The sequence below is a fragment of the Lolium rigidum genome, chromosome 6 (genome assembly GCF_022539505.1).
Source record: "Lolium rigidum isolate FL_2022 chromosome 6, APGP_CSIRO_Lrig_0.1, whole genome shotgun sequence".
NCBI lineage: Eukaryota > Viridiplantae > Streptophyta > Magnoliopsida > Poales > Poaceae > Lolium > Lolium rigidum.
In genome coordinates, this window is record NC_061513.1 from 281395453 (window position 1) to 281415820 (window position 20368).

General features: G+C 45.2%; 1 protein-coding gene across 1 annotated transcript; it reads right to left on the minus strand.

Annotated features, from left to right (window-relative positions):
- Positions 1-18450: 18450 nt before the first annotated feature.
- On the minus strand, positions 18451-19435 carry LOC124659880 (E3 ubiquitin-protein ligase SINA-like 2). Its single transcript, XM_047197696.1, has 2 exons — positions 19279-19435; positions 18451-19189 (listed from the first exon to the last, which is right to left on the minus strand). The coding sequence occupies exons 1-2, from the start codon at positions 19426-19428 to the stop codon at positions 18470-18472; spliced, it is 870 nt and encodes a 289-aa protein (XP_047053652.1). The 5' UTR covers positions 19429-19435; the 3' UTR covers positions 18451-18469.
- Positions 19436-20368: the final 933 nt, after the last annotated feature.

Genomic DNA, 20368 nt, shown 5'->3' on the forward strand with positions numbered 1-20368 from the left:
TAATAATGACATAAAATATGTATAAAACATGTGAGTATCATCATAAAAGTAGCATGGAACATCAGAAATTATAGATACGTTTGAGACGTATCAACAACCTCACTGCAACGTTGGGGCAAAGTATTTTTGTTTTGGTGTGTGTAGGTTCCACGTTGTGCTGACGCCGGTAGTGCGCCCTGCCAGTAGTCAGCTAGCAACACCTTCAGAAGTCACGCCTTCCTCCTACTTGTCAGTTAAATTTTTTTTTCTTACTGAGAGAAAACTTACTATTGTGCTCATCATACCTTCCTCTTGGGGTTCCCCAACGGTGTGCAATCTGCGCTCATCAGTGGAAAGAGGTTCAAGAAGAAAGCCATCGGTCACCCAGGGCCACGTGTAACCATTTTGGAAGACGAATGATTGTGTGATTCGTGGATGACGGTAAGTGTTGAAACTATGACCATCGCGAAAAAAGTGGCCCCTATTAAAAGAGGATCAAAACTAACTTCGATGAGCGCAAGATCATCGACCTACCGTTTGATTCACATGAAGAGGAGCCAAAAGGACATGTCATGCCGGTGGGGAATCACACAACGCGCCATCAACCAATTCCATGTGTATGCCAAGAAAACATCCTGGCAAGGATTGAGAGTGGCCCAAACGTTGAGGGCCAACTTGACCGTGCACTAGATATACATCCATTTCGCAATGAAGGAAGATGGTTCTGTTTGATAGATTGCTTCACAAATTTGAAGAGCCGCGAGAAACACTTGAATTACACTGAACAAAGCCGGATAGAACATTGCTAATTTCGACGCGCCCTTGGGCACCTCGGCGGGCAACCCTACCGGCACAAAGAAGGGCAAGGCGGATATCGTTAGGTGTCATCATCGAACCAGGTGCAATTCTTCATTCACAAGTGAAAGGCCAAAATCACGTCAATCTCAGTCATTCGAGCTGAAGAAAAAAAAGCAGGATTCATGTTAGAGAATGAAGACAAGAATATTGAGCTCGAGACATCGAGGGTTATGGTAAAGAAGAGATAGGAGGATTTCGTGATCTCGACCCAACACATCGAACATACGCGAAGTATATGTTTATAATATAACTTTCACTAAAATTAATATGCTAGGTAGTAGTGCACATGGTGCTTTGCTCATAGGTCTAAATGCACCTATTAAGAAAAATGTATTTTAATTTTATTCTAAAATCTCAAAAGTTTCTGAAAAAAAACCGATGTTGTACATCCGGATATTCCATGTTCACTCACAAATGCTTGTGAAAATGAACATTTTGTATGGCCTACGTAAAAAAGATAAAAATATTCCACGTGATAAACTATTTTAAATCACTGAAAAATGTATTCTTTACACAGCACATACAAAATGTCATTTCTTTGCGAAACTTAGTGTGTACATAAAATATCAAAATGTACAGCAAAAAGAATTCGAAATTTTTGGGATATTTTAAAATATGTTGTTTAGACAACGGGTTCATATGAACCAAAGAGGATTTGGCGGTAGTACTAGTAGTGCTGTTGTACATCTGCGCCGATGGCGTACATTTATATTCAACCGGACTTGTGCCTCGATCCGCTCCCAACGACGGGACGAGTTACTGAAGCCTTCTCCTATACGCTCCAGCGCTCGGTGCAGTCAGCGGCTCGGGGCAGGTGTCCGTGCAGATTGGCCGGCCGTGTGAAAAGCAAACCAGCTTCACCCTCCTCCTCCTCGGTACCATTGCCACCACGCCACCACTAATTAGAGCAAGTATAGTAAGGCTGACTCAGCAGGCTATAAGAATTAAAATAGTGTTGTTTTGCTTAGGTGGATGAGAGAGAAGTGGAGAGAGAAGAGAGATGGGCTCTCATGCAAGAGCCAGCTCTTGCACGTGCTCCTAGGCACTTTGTGAGTATGTGTGGTGGGCCTTTTACACATAAAGTTATCAATCCTTAAAGCCAACTACTACCTCCGTTTCAACGAATAAGGCGTCCTCGTTTTACGAGTTTTTTGTTTGACCAAGAATTACTTTAAATAGATCAAAATTGTTTGTATGAAATTAGTACCATTAAAAAGTTCTTTTCAATACGAATCCAACGGTACTAATTACATATAATATAATCAAGATTTTGTTGCTCAATTTTTATGGTCAAACTTCGTCTTGGAATACGCGTGCGCCTTATTCTTTGAAACGGAGGTAATATTGTACAAGTTAGCTATAAGCTGACTATAGCTAGCCTTATAGCCAGCACCCAGCTGCACTATTGGAATTGCTCTAACTACTATCTCCATACTCCAGCTTCCAACGACCACATCTGATGAGTAGTATTGGACAAAGCTCCTGCTTCACCTTCAGAAATCAGAACCAAGCTTAGTGAGAGGGAGAAGCTAGGCAGCTTCAAGGGGCAGGAGTTCATGGAGTTCCTGGACTGCCGCGGTTGCTCTCAGGCCCTGAGACTACTCATAGTGGGAGTAACATAGGTAGTAACATCACATATCTCAAGGCATTTTGGTGATATGGCATATCAATAAATGAAGAAAGAGAGTGGGGTGGCAACTAGCTATGTTACCATAACATCACACACCCCAAGACATGATGAGTCTACAACATAATAAATGACACAATGCATGACACCACATATAAGTTACTACACACTATGGAGGTAGTAACTTAGACTACTAGTAACATGACATATGTTACTGCTTTAAGTTACTCCTCACTATGACCAGCCTGAGGTCCCCTGTTTTCCATGTAAGCGTGCATTGTTTATCTAGTCCCATGACTGTTTTCCACCAGTATATATATAATGTCTTCATTTTGATCGACTGAATCTTCAATAATTGTCACCCTGCTTAATATTTTTTAGTGCTCCTTTGGTCACCCGCACTTCCTCTGCTCATCTTGCTGCGACAAACTCCCGGATAGCAAGTGCAAGACGTACTCCGGAGTTGACTTCGTACGCTGCCGCGCCATGGAGGCCGCCGTCAACAGGATTCTCCTGCCCTGCAAGCATGGATGCGGCGAGAACATCACCTACTACGGCAAGGAAGGGCACGAGAAGGCATGCAAGGAGGGGCCGTGCTTTTGCCCAGATCCGGGTTGCTGCTTCCGCGGGAACACCACGACGTTGTTCGACCACTTCACCACCCATCACAAGTGGCCAGCGAACAATTTCATCGACTATCTGTGGTGGACCTGGTACAATGAACCAAACGAATTTCATCAAACCATCACTAATTTAGCCTTTCACTTGATTCATTAGTGGAAGGACACAACATAATTAGTAGTGCTGACCCTAATGAACTTTTTCTCCAGCTTCGCCCCTGAGGTCTATCCACCAAACCCATCACAAGAGACGCGGTGACTTGATGTTCCTGCAGTTCCTGGCATCCGCGTCCTCCGTAGCGACGAGGGCCACCTATTCCTGCTCAACGTGGCGTCACTGGAGTCCCATGCACTCAAGGTCTCCATCGTCTCTGTCCAGGCTAACACTGAAGAACCCGTATATGCTCATTCAGCTACAAATGGCGTAGAGATCATTGTCAGAATGTTTGGCTGGATAGGATCACAAACTCATCCCTGTCCGATGGGTTACCAGAGGACTGCTCCTCCTGTATTTTGCCAAGTGTTCCCGGAGGCGGAGACCCTCCATTGCTCAAAGGCCTCTTTATTACCAGGAAGGTAGAAGATGATGACGAGATGGAATGGGAGGATGATGATGATGACGACGACAACGACGATGAGTATGAGGATGATTATGATGATTGACGTGCTAGTTGATGCGCTAATACTTCATTCTCTGGTGTGTGGCTGGAGTGCTTTGGTTCTTCTTGGTTACTTCCACCGTATTCAGTTACATGGATCAACGGACCGACATTTAATTAGTAGTTATTTCATAACAATTTTCGTATTAAGGGCTTGTTTGGTACTACAGTTTCAGTGGGGATTAGCGGGGATAATCCGCTCCAAACTTCAAATCCCCATTTCCCCAATACATATTTCGTGCTAGAGCATGAGCGAGTTTAATCCTAACTTATCCCCACTTTTCCCCAAATTTTAGTGTAAGTTTTTTAATCCCCAATACTCTACCCCTACCTAGTGGATTGGGGATGGGGTTTTGTGGGGATTGGATGACAACAGAGATTCACCCAATACTCTAGAGTATTATCTCCACTAATCCCCACTAAAACACTAGTATCAAACAAGGCCTAAGTGGGTTTCATGTACTGTAATGCTCTGAACTACATTTGTTATGGAGTAGTACACACATTTGATGAATGTTCAGAGAGTGATGGTGTCTCTCTCAATCTATAGTCTACCTTCAGTTGTGTGTAGTACCTAATACCTTCTATATGTCTCTGTTAATGGAAAAACTATGTTATTCTGGATATCCAAGCGTTATGCTGAACATGTGACTTCGTATGAGAATGCTAAAAGTGTTATGAAATAACTACTAATTAAATGTCGGAACATGCACAGAGCTGAGGTAGTGAGAAAGGAAAAGCTTGATCTTTTTATTCATCTAACTCAGTGCTTAGAATGTCCTCCGTATATAGCCATGGTAGGATTTAAGAGTTACAAGGTTTAATGAAAGAGAGTTAACACTAGTAATTCCATAGAGGTTATAGCTTTGATGACATAGAGTTATGGACATCCACATAAATAGGAATTTCATAACACTCATGGAGATGTTGGAAGATTTGACTTCATAAGTAATGGTCTTGCTATTAAGTTGAGCCGTTTGATAAGTGACTTGCAAGGCCATTTTGTGTATGAACATGTGCTATAGGATGTTCGACATTTATTCCAACTGACATGCAATAATCATTAAAAAAATCGATGTAAATTCACCAACGTTGTCCAAGTGTATGGTTTTAGTCGCATAATCTGGAAATTGTGCACGTAACTTTTGATTATCTGGGCCAGTAGCCGAGCAAACTCTAGGTTGCATGTTGATAACAATGTGACATGTGACCATCTAGTTGACGCATCAATTCAAACCATGAAATATCTAAATGATCCGCTTGTTGGGTGAATTGGTCCACATATATCTCCTTGTATGCGCTCTAGAAAAGCAAGGATTTCATACCCAACTTTAGCTGGTGATGGGCGCACAATCAAATTTCCCTTGAGAGCATGCAACGCATATGAATTCATTAGATTTCAGAACTTTGTGGTTCTTCAACATATGCCCACATGAGTTATTTATTATCTTTCACAACATATACCTCACTGACGCTCTCGGCAACCAAGCAGTTTATATGACGCTGCTTCACCGCAGCGACGCTGTCGGCCTCGCCATCCCTAATCTCGTTGTGCCTTGTCATCCCCAATCTCATCCAGGACTGCTGCGACAACACTCACCGCCCCTTTTGCCTCAATACGGACCACATAAGTGCTTCGCTCCTCTCTCCTTCTTCCTCCCTCTCCGCCCCCATCCTCTCTTCTGCCCGTTGACCGAGGGCGACCGGGCCAAACCCGTCCCTTCTCCGGCGGCGCTGCTGGTCGGAGATGGGGAGGGGGAGGCGCCGGTTCTGTAGATAGGTTCAGGTCTTGTGTTTTTGGCTGGATGCCATCGTTTGGGAGTCTAGCACCTGATCTTCTGGGCAAGATCCGGCGTGTTTGGTGGCGGAGGCGGCGCGGCAAGGAGCTCCGGCAGTCGGAGATGGAGCCGCTCGACCTTCCCCCAAGGATCTCCGTCAATAAGGCCAAGGTTTGCTCTCCCTCTTCGATTTCCATGTTTGTTCTGTTCGTTCTTCTCCCACTGGCCGGCCGTGGTGGTGAGGGGTGGGGAAGACGGATGGAGGATGGTGGATCGATGGAGATGAGCAGTGGCTCTTTGTCCCTGGTGTTTTGGTGCGGCACCGGTGGATGGCCGAGCAGCTGCGATGTCAAGTCCCCAAGGTTGGGGATGGAATCGTATGCTACTCTTGCCAAGCCCACCTGCAATAAGCACTGCGGGTTGCAAAGATGCGCCCTTGACATCCTCGACATCGACCTGGCCGGCCGTGGAGGCGAGGTGGAAGATGAAGATGGTGACGACGGTGTTTTCTTTGCTTTCCGGAGGTGGGAAGTTACTTTCTTGAGCAGCTCCAAGGCCACTCCATGGCCTATCCAATTGCCGGCGATGGATTCCGGCAAATCAACCTCCTTTGCGAGGTCTCTCCTGAGGTTTGCAGTTGCATACTACGGCTGCATGGAGACAAGTGGTTTCGTCCCCGCCTCTTTGCATGACGGCGGCGTAGCAGGCCTCTGGCTCGACGGCGGGGAAAGAGAAGGACCTGATTGTTTTTTTTTTCATCTCTCAATGAGGTCTTTGCTGCATATGCTAGGGACCTATATGTGTATTCAGATCTTATGGGGTCCTTTGTAATATTGTGTACCTCCTCCGTTTGGATTTAACGAGAAGCTTCCTGGCCCTTCGGGCCACTCCTTGTTCAAAAAAATACGGACCACATAGCCAGGATTCAAGATTCCAGCGACCTCGGAAGAATCTCCAAAGTGTAACCTGAAAAGGAATTTGCGAAGTTTAGCGAAATCAGAGTAGAACACCCAGATCCCCAAACCCTACCCATAATAGACTGTGGTGGCTTCGCTATGTTTGTATAGGACATCTTGGTCCGCTTCTTATGCTTAATACAATAACACGTAGATATTCTGCGAGTTCTAAAAAAAATAGACGAGATGTGAGAGGAGACAACACGTACGAACCTTTTCCGCGGGGCCTAGAGGAAATTCCATGTCCCCAGCTTCCAGCAGCAACCGCCGATGATGCTCCGCTGACACAGGCGCGGCCGCATATTTTGTATCATCCTCTCCCTCCTCTCCCCAACTGACATAAGCTAAGAATGCTTAATCCAATTGAAGACACGCCGGACGGAAATACTGAACCGGCAGTCCAAAATTCCCATAGATTTCAAGTTCTACCGGATCAAGAAAATGCCCGCGGAGATTGTAATTTTTAGCAGAATTAGTAAGAACTTGTGAATCTGAAACATTACCTATGTTGGTAGGTGGTGATTTCAATATTATTCGGAAAAGGGAAGAAAAGAATAATGATAATTTTAAAGGTAGGTGGCCCTTTGTTTTTAATGCAATTATTGAACATCTCAACTTAAGAGAAATTGCTCTTTCGGGGAGACAATATACGTGGGCGAGTCGTCGGGATGAACCTACGTATGAGAAGTTAGATAGAGTTCTAACATCCATATCTTGGGAACAGAAATTTCCTGCAGTGACTGTTCGTGCATTAACAAGGGCAGAATCGGATCATACACCTATTCTTATTGACTCAGGGGTTAAAGCTCACCTGGGTAACGTCTCAAAATTTTCTTTTGAGTTACATTGGTTGAAACAAGAAGGTTTTTTTGAGATGATACAAAAGGAATGGGGGCTAGTGACCGTTGGGTCTAATCCGATTGATGTTTGGCTAAATAAATTAAGACACATTAGAAGGTACCTCAAAGGTTGGGCAAAAAATCAGATTGGGAAATACAAAAAAGAGAAAGAGCGACTTATAGGTATTATAGATCATCTTGATACTAAAGCGGAAATCAATCCCTTGGATCCGCACGAAAGAGCAGAACTAAGAAAAGCAAATGAAGGTTTGAGTAAGTTAAGAAGGGAGGAAGAATCTAAATGGGCTCAACGTGCTAAAGTTAAGCATATCCAAGAAGGGGGAAATAATACAAGGTATTTCCATTTGATTGCAAATGGTAAACACCGGAAAAAGAAAATCTTTCAGTTAGAGCAACAAGAAGGAACAATTGTAGGAGAAGATAATCTTAAAGTTTATATCACTGAATTCTATAAAAAATTATTTGGACCTCCTGAATCAACAAATATCTCGTTATTAGAAGAAGAAGTGCATGATATTCCGCAGATTTCAGATCAGGAGAATGATATTCTAACAAAGCCTTTTACTGAAGAGGAGGTGTTTGAGGCGATATCTCAGATGGAACATAATAAAGCACCAGGTCCGGATGGTTTTCCGGCGGAATTTTATCAAAAGTTTTGGGAAATAATTAAGACAGATCTAATGGCACTTTTCCATGAATTGAGTACAGGGGAATTGTCCCTTTTCAAACTCAATTTTGGGGTGATTACTTTATTACCCAAGAAAGAGGATGCGATACAAATCCAACAATATAGACCTATTTGCCTACTAAATGTCTGTTTCAAAGTTTTTACTAAAGTAGGAACAAATAGAATAACGGGATTGCCCCGAAGGTGATTAAACCAACACAGACTGCTTTTATGCCAGGAAGAAATATTTTAGAAGGAGTTGTAATTCTACACGAAACGATTCATGAATTACATACTAAAAAATTGGATGGGGTATTGTTTAAAATTGATTTTGAAAAAGCATATGATAAAGTTAAATGGTCTTTCCTACAACAAACCTTGAGGATGAAGGGTTTTGCTACAGAATGGTGTAGCTTAATTCAGAATTTTGTCCAAGGTGGGAGTGTGGGAGTAAAAGTAAATGATGACATTGGTCATTATTTTCAAACAAAGAAGGGATTGCGGCAAGGGGACCCTTTGTCCCCTATGTTATTCAACATTGTTGTAGACATGCTTGCTATCTTAATTGAACGAGCAAAGAATGATGGTCAAATTGGAGGGCTTATTCCTCATCTTGTTGAGGGGGGTCTCTCTATTCTACAATATGCCGATGATACAATCCTCTTTTTGGAACATGACCTACTAAAAGCGGTAAACATGAAGTTAATTTTATGTTTTTTTGAAGAACTGTCGGGCCTAAAAATTAATTTCCACAAAAGTGAGCTTTTCTGTTTTGGAAAGGCAAAGGATGAAGAGGATCAATATAAACAGATATTCGGATGTGATGCTGGATCTCTCCCATTTAGATATTTGGGTATTCCAATCCATTACAGAAAACTCAGGAATTCTGATTGGTATCCGGTTGAAACACGGTTTGAAAGCAAGTCTGGGATGCTTGGAAAGGAAAACTATTATCTTATGGGGATAGGTTGGTGTTAATTAATTCAGTTTTAACCAGTTTGCCTATGTTCATGTTATCTTTTCTTGAGATACCTGTTGGGGTAAGGAAAAGGTTGGATTTCTACGAGATCTAGGTTTTTACGGCAATCTGATGAAAATAAGAGAAAATATAGGCTCACTAAATGGAATATTGTATGTCGGCCTAAAGATCAAGGTGGTTTAGGTATTGAGGTACTCGAACTTAAAAACAAATGCCTTTTAAGTAAATGGTTGTTTAAATTGCTTAATGAGAATGGGGTGTGGCAGGAATTATTACACAACAAATATATAAGGTCGAAGACATTATCGGCAATTCAGTCTAAGCCCACAGATTCTCCCTTTTGGAAGGGTTTAATGAGTGTGAAGGAGGAGTTTTTTAAACGGGTTTTTTCAACATTGGTAATGGAATGAATATTCGTTTTTGGGAAGATGTATGGTTAGGAAAAATTTCTTTGGCAGATCAATATCCGTCATTATATAATATTGTGCGTCATAAAAATGTAACGGTAGCACATGTGTTAGCCCATACCCCACTGAATATTAGTTTCAGACGGGCTTTACTGGGAAACAGATGGACTTTATGGTTACGATTATGCCGAAAACTAATGACGGTACATTTGAATGACGAGCAGGATCGTTTTGTTTGGGAATTGACAACCAATGGAAAATTTACGGTGAAATCTATGTATGAAGATCTAATGAGTGATCATACCCCATACCTGAGAAAATATTTGTGGAAAGTTAAAATTCCTTTGAAAATTCGGATATTTATGTGGTTTCTTAGTAACAAGGTATTGCTAACTAAAGATAATTTAGCTAAACGAAGTTGGAACGGATGTATGAAGTGTGTCTTCTGTGGTGCACAGGAAACCGTTGAACATCTTTTCTTTGAATGTCCATTGGCTAAACTACTTTGGCGGACTGTTAATTTTACTTTTGACCTTCCACCTCCAACCAATGTTACAAATATGTTTGGTAATTGGTTAAATGGAGTAGATAGACAATCTAAAGCTTTTATCCGTGTGGGGGTTTCTGCTTTATGTTGGTCTATTTGGAGGGCTCGAAATGATCTTATCTTTAACAAAAAAAAATCTTTCCATTATTTGCAGGTTATTCACATGATGGTTCACTGGGTTCAGTTATGGGCTCTTCTTTCGCCGGAGGGGCTACGGGATGCCATGGCTTCTGGATGCATACGGCTCCAGACGGTCGCTCAGGATATCTTGTGCCAGGCTGGCTGGCATCATACTAGGAGGCTACAATGATGTGTAGTTTTGCTAGTCTTTTATTCCGCTGGTTGATTTTTGTATCAACTGTAGGCGACGATTGAGACCTTTTTATGTAAGACTGTTTTAAACGTTTGATTAATAAAAGGCCGTGTGCATCATCATGATGCAGAAGCCGGGGTTATACTCCCCATTTCGAAAAAAAAAGAAAATGCACGCCATCTCCTCCACGGCCTCCGTCGCAGGCTTCATTTAATGACGTACGTACCCACGAACAGTACACTGTAGAGCTGGGTATAACTCATTTTCTGCGGCGCGCCTTAGCCCGACAACCTCTGACACGACACATCTTGAAGCAGAAATGGACGATCCAGATAGTACGATCATCTGGAGCGCGTTTAGTTGCCTGGACCGAAATCCTGCATGCCTGGCGCAGCGAGATGGGAGCCCCTGCGCGTCACGAACGGGCCATGTGCCACTTTTGGCGGGTCGTTTGGTAGCTTGTGCGGTCTTTTGCACGCCGGAGAAGGAACCTAGGCTCCATCATTTGGTGGCCCGTTAACAGTACTTTCTTCCCTGCTCGTGCAGCCCACAACCTGTTTGGTTGCAGATAGTTCAGTGCTGTGGTAATCCCTTCACTTAGATTGGTGAGGTTACCTGAATAACAACACACATCAGATTCGGTTCATCAGAAAAGATGTTGCTAATACACACCAACTACTACTTAGTGGGCGATGCATCACGAACGAATCAACTACTTCGTGATGCATCGCAGGTTCGTCACGAGGGATTAGTATATACCACCTCGAACAAGTTCATCATTACAAACCGGGGATCAGGTTGTAGCAAGTCCTAGCTAATGGAGGGATACAAGATCACCTCCCAAAATAAGCGAATCATGAGAAGGAAGCAGAAGCACTAAGCAGGAAATTGGTTGCCGAGCCAGGTCCTAAGCCAGCTTCTCCTCTCCGGTGGCTGCAGCTTACGGTAGACAACATACTCAGCTTCATTGTCTGCAATGAAGTCGATAGCCCTGACCAGCAAGTTAGGCTGGAACAGCTGCGCCTTGCAGACAACCAGGGAGTGAAGATCGTCTTCATCTGAGCGTAGTTGGTGATCGGGGTGCCGACGTACTAACGGTGCTTCAGGTACCGCTGCAATCCACAAAGAACACCTGTTAGTGCGGACGATATTGACATATATATACTTTCAGATGTATGCAGGAACTCAATGAGGCTTCGTACCTGGATGTACTCGTCCGCCGCCCCTTCATCACCGCCGTAGAAGCAGCAACCAACTTCGCTCAGTCCAGAATGCGATCGGATTTCATCTTCATGATGACGCTCCCCTTCGTACTCCAATTTCTGATGTGGTTGTACAATTGAAGAGTGGTGACATGTACGCCGGCGAATGCAACAACATCCGCGGCTACCTTTTTCATCTGTTGCTCCTTGAATCCCATGTTAAAGCACACGCCTCTACGGGCGAGCTGAACCAACCGGTTCAGCACAAACTCTGATAGCTCAGGTTTCCAAACCATGGTTGGTTTCCTTGCAATCAGAAAGTCGGTGTGAGCTTTCACAGTAGGCGTAGACAGATCAGGGGAGCCCAACGGTATGATGGCTCAGATGACAAACACTAGCAGATCAATGAACTACCACATGGACATCCTTAAGCACTAGCAGAACTACCACATGGACCTCCTTAAGCACTAGCAGATCTATGAACTACCACATGGACATCCTTAAGCACTAGCAGATCTATGAACTACCAGTACCACATCAATGAACAACGAGGTAGGTAAGATCGGCCTTATAGTTAAAGAAGCCACACACAACACTAAGGTAGGGGAAGCAGGGGACTCTGGCGAAGATGCAGGCATCACAACCGTCCCAGTGGAAGAGTCAACGGCGGGAACGGTCCCCGTCGTAGACTCAGGTGGAACCTGGAAAACCTCCACAACCTCCACCGGCGACGAAGGAATGTCCTACAATGAATTCGTTCAGACCCCGGTTGTGTACCCAAAAGATCTAGATCTAAGGCTAGGGTTTGTAGAAACTTACCACAACCAAAGTCATCGACGCAGACGGAGAAGACGACCATCCTCCGCGGCCAGTAGCCGCAAGCCTCGCCGACCGTGCGGATGAGGTAGAGCCGGCAATGTTACTAGATCGGGGATGGTGGATGAGCTCGAAATGGGGAGAAATGGGGGATTTGGATTTGCCGGTGAGGGAGCCGCCCCTATATACGGTGGCGAAAATTCAAGTGCGGCGACCGAATTCATGGCGCCGAGATTTCGCCGTCCCGCGCGAGCTCCCGCCATCTCCCTCGGTGGCTCTACGAGGACGCCGTGTTCTCCACTTGTACGGAAACGGGGGTGGCTCGCTAGAAACGGCCGTACCGGGCGTTCCTCTAGGGCCTGGCCCGAGGGTGCTTTGAGAACCGGTTCATGCAAGAACGCGGCATCGACCAAGTAACCAAACAGACCGAAAAAAGCTAGGCAAATGCGAGCCAAGGAGCATGCAGCCTACCAAACGCGCCCCTGGTAGTAGTCCCAAAACGCCGCGTCGGGAAGAAGTACCCTAAGTTTGTTTTGAGACCGTTCTATTTCCCAAAGGCAAAAGCACAAAAGTGACTTCTCAGTTTTCAAGTGTGTGGGTCAGTTTCTTGTGCGTTTCTTGTGTGCCGTACAGTCTTTGACATGTACTCCCTCCGTCTACAAATAAATGCATATCTAGTTTTTTAAGAAATTCACAAATAAGTGTACATCTAGACTTTTTGGTTTATTTTTTACGTTTAGACCCCTAGTGCATGCCTTGATTTCAGCCCTCATTAATCATTTTTGGTTTCTCAATGTTGTTTTATAGGTTACTAGCATGCACAACATTTATTAGCGCATAAATCAAAGCATCTTCTTGATTAATGAGCATATTGATTGAATGAATGAGAAATTTTTAACAAAAAGCTTAAGGTCTCTTGAAAACCGCGCGCGTCCACTTATTTGTGAACGGAGGGAATATATGGAAAAGTGCTCAATATACATAAGTCAATCATGTACGCTAGAAAATCCCTGTTGCCCGTTAACAATATATATAAACCAGGTTTGCTCGTACTGCATGCAGCTGGCCACCGATTCCGAATCCAGTTAAAATGTTGGGTTCGATTACCTACAAAAGAAGAAACAGAGTAAACCGAGTGAATAGCATAAAACCACCACATTGATAGCGAAATTTACCGTATACTACCAGTTTACGTTTGCGGGACAAAAAACCACCACATTTTGCTCGGCTTTTTGCGGAATACCCTAAATCCAAATTGATCCGAAATTGACACAGTTTTTACCAGTGGGGTCTGCTGTAAGTGATGATGTGGCAGGAATCTGTGAGATGGAGAGGGACCCATATAATATTTCAATTAAAAAATCCAAAAAATCTGTAAAAAAAAAAGATCCCAAACCGTCCCGCACCCGCACGCCTGGCCGCCTGGCCGAGCCCGCACGTCGCCGCCTGGCCGTGCCCGTCGGCCGCCGCGGACCTCGCCGAGCCCGCCCGCCGCCGCCTCGCCGTGCCCGTGCGCCGCCGTGGACCTCGCCGAGCCCGCCCGCCGCCGCCTCACCGTGCCCATCCGCCGCCCCCTCGCCGTGCCCTCCCGTCAGGCCGCCGCCGCGAGCTCCTCCGGCAAGGCCGCCGCAGCTCACCACCGGTGCGGGCCCCCGCCTCCCATCAAAGCGTCGCCGCCTTCCCCTTTTCTCGCTGTCCGGCGTCTCCAAGATCGAGCCCACCGCGTCGCTGCACATGGAGCTGCTCTTCACCGGCGCCCTGCTCGCGAGCGAGGGGAGCTGCCGGCAGGCTCGGCGCGAGGCGCGCGGCGGTGGGGTCTCCGGCGTGGCACGCAACGGCGGGCGGGCGGCATGTGGGATCTGCGGCCGGCGCGGCGGGCCGGCACGGCGGGGCGCGCGGTGGCGGACGTGCACGGCGGCGAACCGTTGGGCAGCGGCACGACCGACGGCACGGCACGAGGCGCCGCCGCTACGCTCCCCGCTCGCGGCCGAAGGCCGGCCCCTACCTCCACGCTTCCCCTGCTCCACTCGTGTGAGGGCGCCGCAGAGCGCCGCCGCCGCAGGCCCTCTTGGCGTCGTGGCGGAGCTCCCCAGCGGGGCTGAGGAGGAGGGGGTGGGGCGGCCACGGGCCATGGCACGCCAGCGGGAATGGGGCGGGGGGCCGAGCCGGCGGTGAGCTGAGGCGGCCTGGCCGGAGAAGCGCGCGGCGGCGGCCTGAGAAGCACGGTCGGGTCCGGATTGGGAAGCAGATGATCTCTCCTTTTTTTATTTTCCATGCTTTTAATTTTTTTAATGTTGCCTGACAGGTGAGACCAAGGTCCACGTCAGCAGTTTCACTAACTGTGATGCCACCTCAGCCCTGACTAGTCAAATTCCCTGTCAATTCGCGTTCAATTCGGGTTTAGGGCATTCCGTAAAAAACCAAGCAAAATGTGGTGGTTTTCTGTCCCGCAAACGTAAAGTGGTAGTATACGGTAAATTTCGCCATTAATGTGGTGGTTTTATGCTATTCACTCGAGTAAACCAGACTAATTCCATCTGGCCACCGTTTCCGAATCCGCTCCTGGATCTACGCGTAGAGGGGCTTACTTCTTCACGGCAAGTGCTCCTTCTACCTCATCTAACCCTCGCCCCCAATACTACTATCACTATGGATCTGGCAGCCACAAATAGGGCACCGCGCAAGCGCACCATCACCAGCAAAAATAGTACGAGGTTCAGGCGATGGAACAAGAGGCCAACCCTCCCTGAGATTCCAGACGATCTTGTGCTGGAGATCTTGATTCGTCTCCCGGTGAAATCTCTCCTCCGGTTTAAGACCGTATGCAAGGCCTGGCGCGTCACCATCTCCAGCCAATCCTTCATCGCTACGCACCTCCAGCGCTCCGCATCCAACCATAAGCGCCGGCCGTCCTTCCTCATCACCCCATATTTGTTAGATGGTGCCAGCGAAGATCTCTGGCCAGACACATTCTCAAACAACATCCGGTTCTATGAGTGGCACCACGATGGTGATGGTGAAGCCGGCAGCGCCAATGCCGATCTCGTGTACGCAAAGGACTTCAGAGGTAGGTTCAGGTCAGTGTACAGGTTGGCACACTGCCATGGCCTCGTGCTGCTCCCCACGGACAACAAGCTCTATGTCCTCAACCCAGCCAGGAGGGAGCTTCTCACATTGCCCGAGAGCATTGGGCGCGTGCACGACCCTTCTTCCTTCTACCGCGGAAGTGTCGGTTTCGGCCATGACCCGTCCACCAACGGGTACAAGGTAGTTCAGTGCTTCCGACAACGCTCCTCGGACGATGTCCTGGGAGACAACATTTCGGGAATGGAGGTCTTCACGATCGATGGCAGCCCAACTCCAAGGTGGAGGGATGTCTTTCCACCGTGCCCCGTTCACAATCGGAGAAACGCGACTTTCTTCAAGGGGTCTCTCTTCTGGCTCATCCGCGAGAGGGACCGGCTGCTTCGCTTCTGCCTACGGGCAGAAACGTTCAGCTTCACCGTGCACCCACCCTGTCCTCCTGGGCTCGACCTACAAAACTTCAACTTAAGTGAGCTAGATGGTGAATTGTGCCTGGCTTATCATGAATCTTCGCATGGGGTGCTGACGAACTGTATGACCAAGGATGGCGTGAACCCGCAGTGGCATCGAAGATACGTCCTTAACGTGGAGGCGTGCTTCACCATGGCTATCTCGCCGTATGGACTCCTTTTGAAGAAACATGATTATACGATCATACAATACAACTTCCGGAACAACAAGCTGGACGATGTGGCTAGCTTGGAAGATCTAAGGTATCAGGGTTTCGGGATGCACACCGTTGAGTTTAACAAAGGTGAAAACTTGTTCTTCATCGAGATGATTCCTTACACACAAAGTCTTGTTTCGCTAACCAATGCAAGATAAAATGGTGATTATCCGTTTTTGTATCTTATGTCTTAATAAATAACTTCCCTCCAGTTTTAGAAATCTAAAGACCCAAAATTGTTCATACTAATGCTAAAAAGGCGATAAGTAGGGTTAATACTGGTTAATAATGTGTTTTTCGGTGGAGGGAGCATATGTGAAATCTGCTTCTTCACATGTAATTCTGATGTTTGGATTCTCTCTATGAAGATTTAGAGATGATCATAACACACCAATTCAGCAGGAAACTTCACTTCAGCAAAATACATTGTCGCGTCCGATCTTCATTCTCATCTTATGATGGTCGAGTAGAATGATTGGGGACACTCTTCATTAGCCTTCCGAGGTTAGTATTTTGCATCTTATTTTTCCACAAGTTGACATAGAGCAATTTACTCTCCGTTTTTAGTTTGTTATAGCTGGTTTTCACTACATCTATTAAGCTCAAATCTTATCTATCAAGAGTGATGGTTCACTGTGTCTGGAATGCCGAGATTACGTTGTCATCATGATCATATCTCAGTGTAACCTAAAATAAAACACTACTATAAGTAAAAGGTTGAGAAACCGCAAATACCTTACTTTCCAGATAATATCAGTACAGAACTAGGTCTTAGTGCATTGCTTATCTCCACGAGACACAATCATATATGAACTGAAAAAGAGAATGGAAAATTCAACTCGCACCATGTCGTTGAAGATCTGGGTGTGGCTTCTATGGCAAAGGCGAGCAAAGATGAAATATCAGGCACTAAATGAATAAAACTAACATGCACGATTGAGTACGTCGATCATCCTCTATATATTTTTCAACAGATAGAGCATCACAAAGCACTAACAGTACAACACAGTAGTATAATAGAGAATACCAAGTTGAAGTTCAACACATACAACCTAGTCAACTACGGTGGATACTACACATAGTACTTCCAATTATGGCTGCATGAGTAAAGCAGAACTTTTTTTTTTTTGAAAGACACAATTTTTATTACATTACACAGCTGACTAAATCGTCAGCTACAGCGTTCACTACAAAGTCGGGGAAATGGCCTAGCCAAGTTTCATAAATACCATTCCCCATGGAGGCTCCATGTGCAGCTAGTGTGTGTGCTGCATTGTTACATGACCTTGAACATACATTAAGTTTTACATCAGTAAAGGCAACTTTCAGCTGTAATTTTATATCCTGGAACAGAGCCCCTAATGGTGCCAGTTTATACTCATCGCTTGAAATGGCTTGCTTCAATATCCTGGAGTCCGTCTCGAAGATAACTCGCGTGCATCCCATCTGAGCAGATATGTTTAGTGTATATAGCAGTGCTAATGCTTCTGCATGGAGGGCGTTAGATAGATGTTCCAGGTTTCCTGCACCTGCAGAAATAAGCACACCACGATCATCTCTTACAGTAAAACCCCAATCACCTGAATTTGATGATTCATGAAAGGCACCATCTGTATTTATTTTGAGAAACTCACTTGGAGGAGGAGACCATTTTTGGATGGAAACCTTCTTTTGGGTCATCCTGTGCTTCTTGAGATTCCTGTATTTATTGACATGGTAGTTAATAGATGATTATATATCATTCGGGGATCGGAAGCGAGCTCGGTCGAACCAATGCAAACCCAAACTCTGTTGTGACTGACCACCTTATACAAAAGTTCCCCTAAAAAAAACCTTATAGAAAAGTTTACCAAGAAAAAACCTTCAAAAATATCCTGGTTGCTCTTTTCTCTACAAGAACACTTGTTACAATTTGTGATTAAAAAATATAATCCAGTCACCATTACTTTGTTTCTACAAAATTGTAGAACTTTGTGCCGGTCGCAGCTAGTTATCATTTCGAGGGCAACCGGTAACTTATTTATTTTCAGCAATGATTACAATGCTTTAGCTCTGCTTATCTCTAAACGCATGTCATCAGCATTTGCTGAAATAAAGCTCAAAAAACATTTGCTGGAAAAATTAACTCCAGCAATGTACTTCCATCGGCATTTGCTGGAAGAATCAACTCACTACAGTATTAGACACAACAGGAATTCTAAAATAGATAATACAGAAACGCTCCATACTAATTCACAAACGCATGCATAGCAGCAAGTACCAGATACGCTCATCAAAGGAGTAGATATAGAAACAGATTGACACCTTGGAGCAGTACTGATAGCTGAGACATGGGGAACCAGAGTAAACGCATATATAAAACTAAAAATGCAACATTCTAAATGCGGAGGGTTGATTGCATAAAGTATTTCAACACATCCTGCAAGCATGCGCACCGTTGAGACAACACATCAATCATCATCGCTGTCCTCGTCACGATCATCCTCTGCCTCATCCTGGTCAGAGTTGTAGTCGTACTCATTCCATTCATCGTCCGACTCCTCGTCCTCCTCCTTCAGCTCGTCGTTGTCGTAGTACACCATACATATCTTGATGCCGACCATGACACCGGTTCCTCTACCGGGCACGGCACACAAGCATTGGTTTGGTTCCCCGTCAGGTTTGATCTCACACCTTGAGACTTGGATGTGCCCTTCGAATCTTGAGAACTGCACTTCGACATCGACCGTGGCCCGTGGAGTTACTGGCCGTACAGAAGTGAGGGAGACTGCATGGCCAAAGGACTCGAGCGTCACCATGTCAAGAAGGAAGAGGCGACCATATCCACTGCAGAGAACTTGACAGCCCGGCTGGACTGGGAACATGGACATCCTGAATAATTCAATCGGTGTTTTTGGCAGATTGTGCAGGGTGGTGAGATGGTCCAGGAGAGCCGCTGTTGGCGCGACGAAGCCGCATCCAGAGATTGGGCAGATGCACGGCCCGATCGGGCACTCTGCCTCGTGCATGTCCTTGTTGTAGTAGGTAATCTTCCTGTTGCATCCGTGCTTGCAGGGAACAAAGATGTTGTTGACGACGCGATCCATGATGTAGCTACGCTGGGCAGCGGCGCGGTCACTTTCTGGGAGCTTGTTGCAGCAAGGCGAACAAATGGGATTCCCCTTAGAACACTGAAACGTATGATACAAAAAAAATTGTTGATCTGATAGATAGTGTTATGTACAGTAACAAAAAGGAAGTGTACTAGTTTACTTAGTACCTGGAAAATGGGAGGCCTGAGGGGGTTGGAGCAGATGGAGCAGTCGAATACCTCCATGCCCATGGTGACATTCTGCATCTTACCACCGTTCATTCCATCTTGGCAACCAACTCCTTTACTCTTGTTGTCAGAGTTGACTGATACCTCCATCGCCACCAAAGCGCCCTTACGAGCTATAGACTCTAGTACCTCTGCTCCGCAAAACAAGTATACATAGTGAGTTAGTGACTACAATAGGAGCCCTTTTGTTTCGACTTCCATTAATCATAACAAAGCAGTATCAACGAAGAATCTATTCTTTTTTCCTCAAGAATACACGAAGCTGTTATTTGTTCAATCACTGTATCGAGGAAACATGAATTTAATTTTAACAACCCAGAGCTTGCATGCAATTTACATACCAGGGTCGTATAAGTAGCATGTGCTAATGTACATGCCAGCCAACTTTCCTAGAAACCTCAATTTGTAGTACTAACTAATTTTAATATTAGCACAGAATTACCCAGTGGGAAAAAATGAATCAGTAAATAACTTTAGCTCAAAGAATACAAATAAAATGATGAACATAAGAATTGGGAAGTATTTATAGCGAAGCAGCCGAGTATATGCTACAATAACCATGATATATTTCAAGTAAGAACAATACCCATAAAATGTGGGGAAATGGGAGCATATAAGCATTTCTTTAATGTAACTGAGCTCAGCAGCCATTCCTATTTGAAAGCTAAATTCATCACATGAAACTATTACCTGATAGATATAACTATGCTGACATAGACATGTTCTGACGATTTCTAAATCATGCAAGGTGGATTGTACATTTCATCAACATGTTTGGACCAACTTCAGATGACAGCAGCTATACTTTTTCTGACGAAACTTCATAGTATTTTCTTACAAGCTGGGGTGGATTCAGGATTTAAGATAGGAATAAAGAAACATTTATGACAAGAAAATAGCATTCCTATTCTACAGAAAAATGCACAAAAATCTTTCTTCGACAGGAATTAGTTGCATAAGGTAACTAATTAACTATTTTCGTACGTGATGCTGTTTTCACATTCAGTTCAGACCAAGTAGTACGACAAAA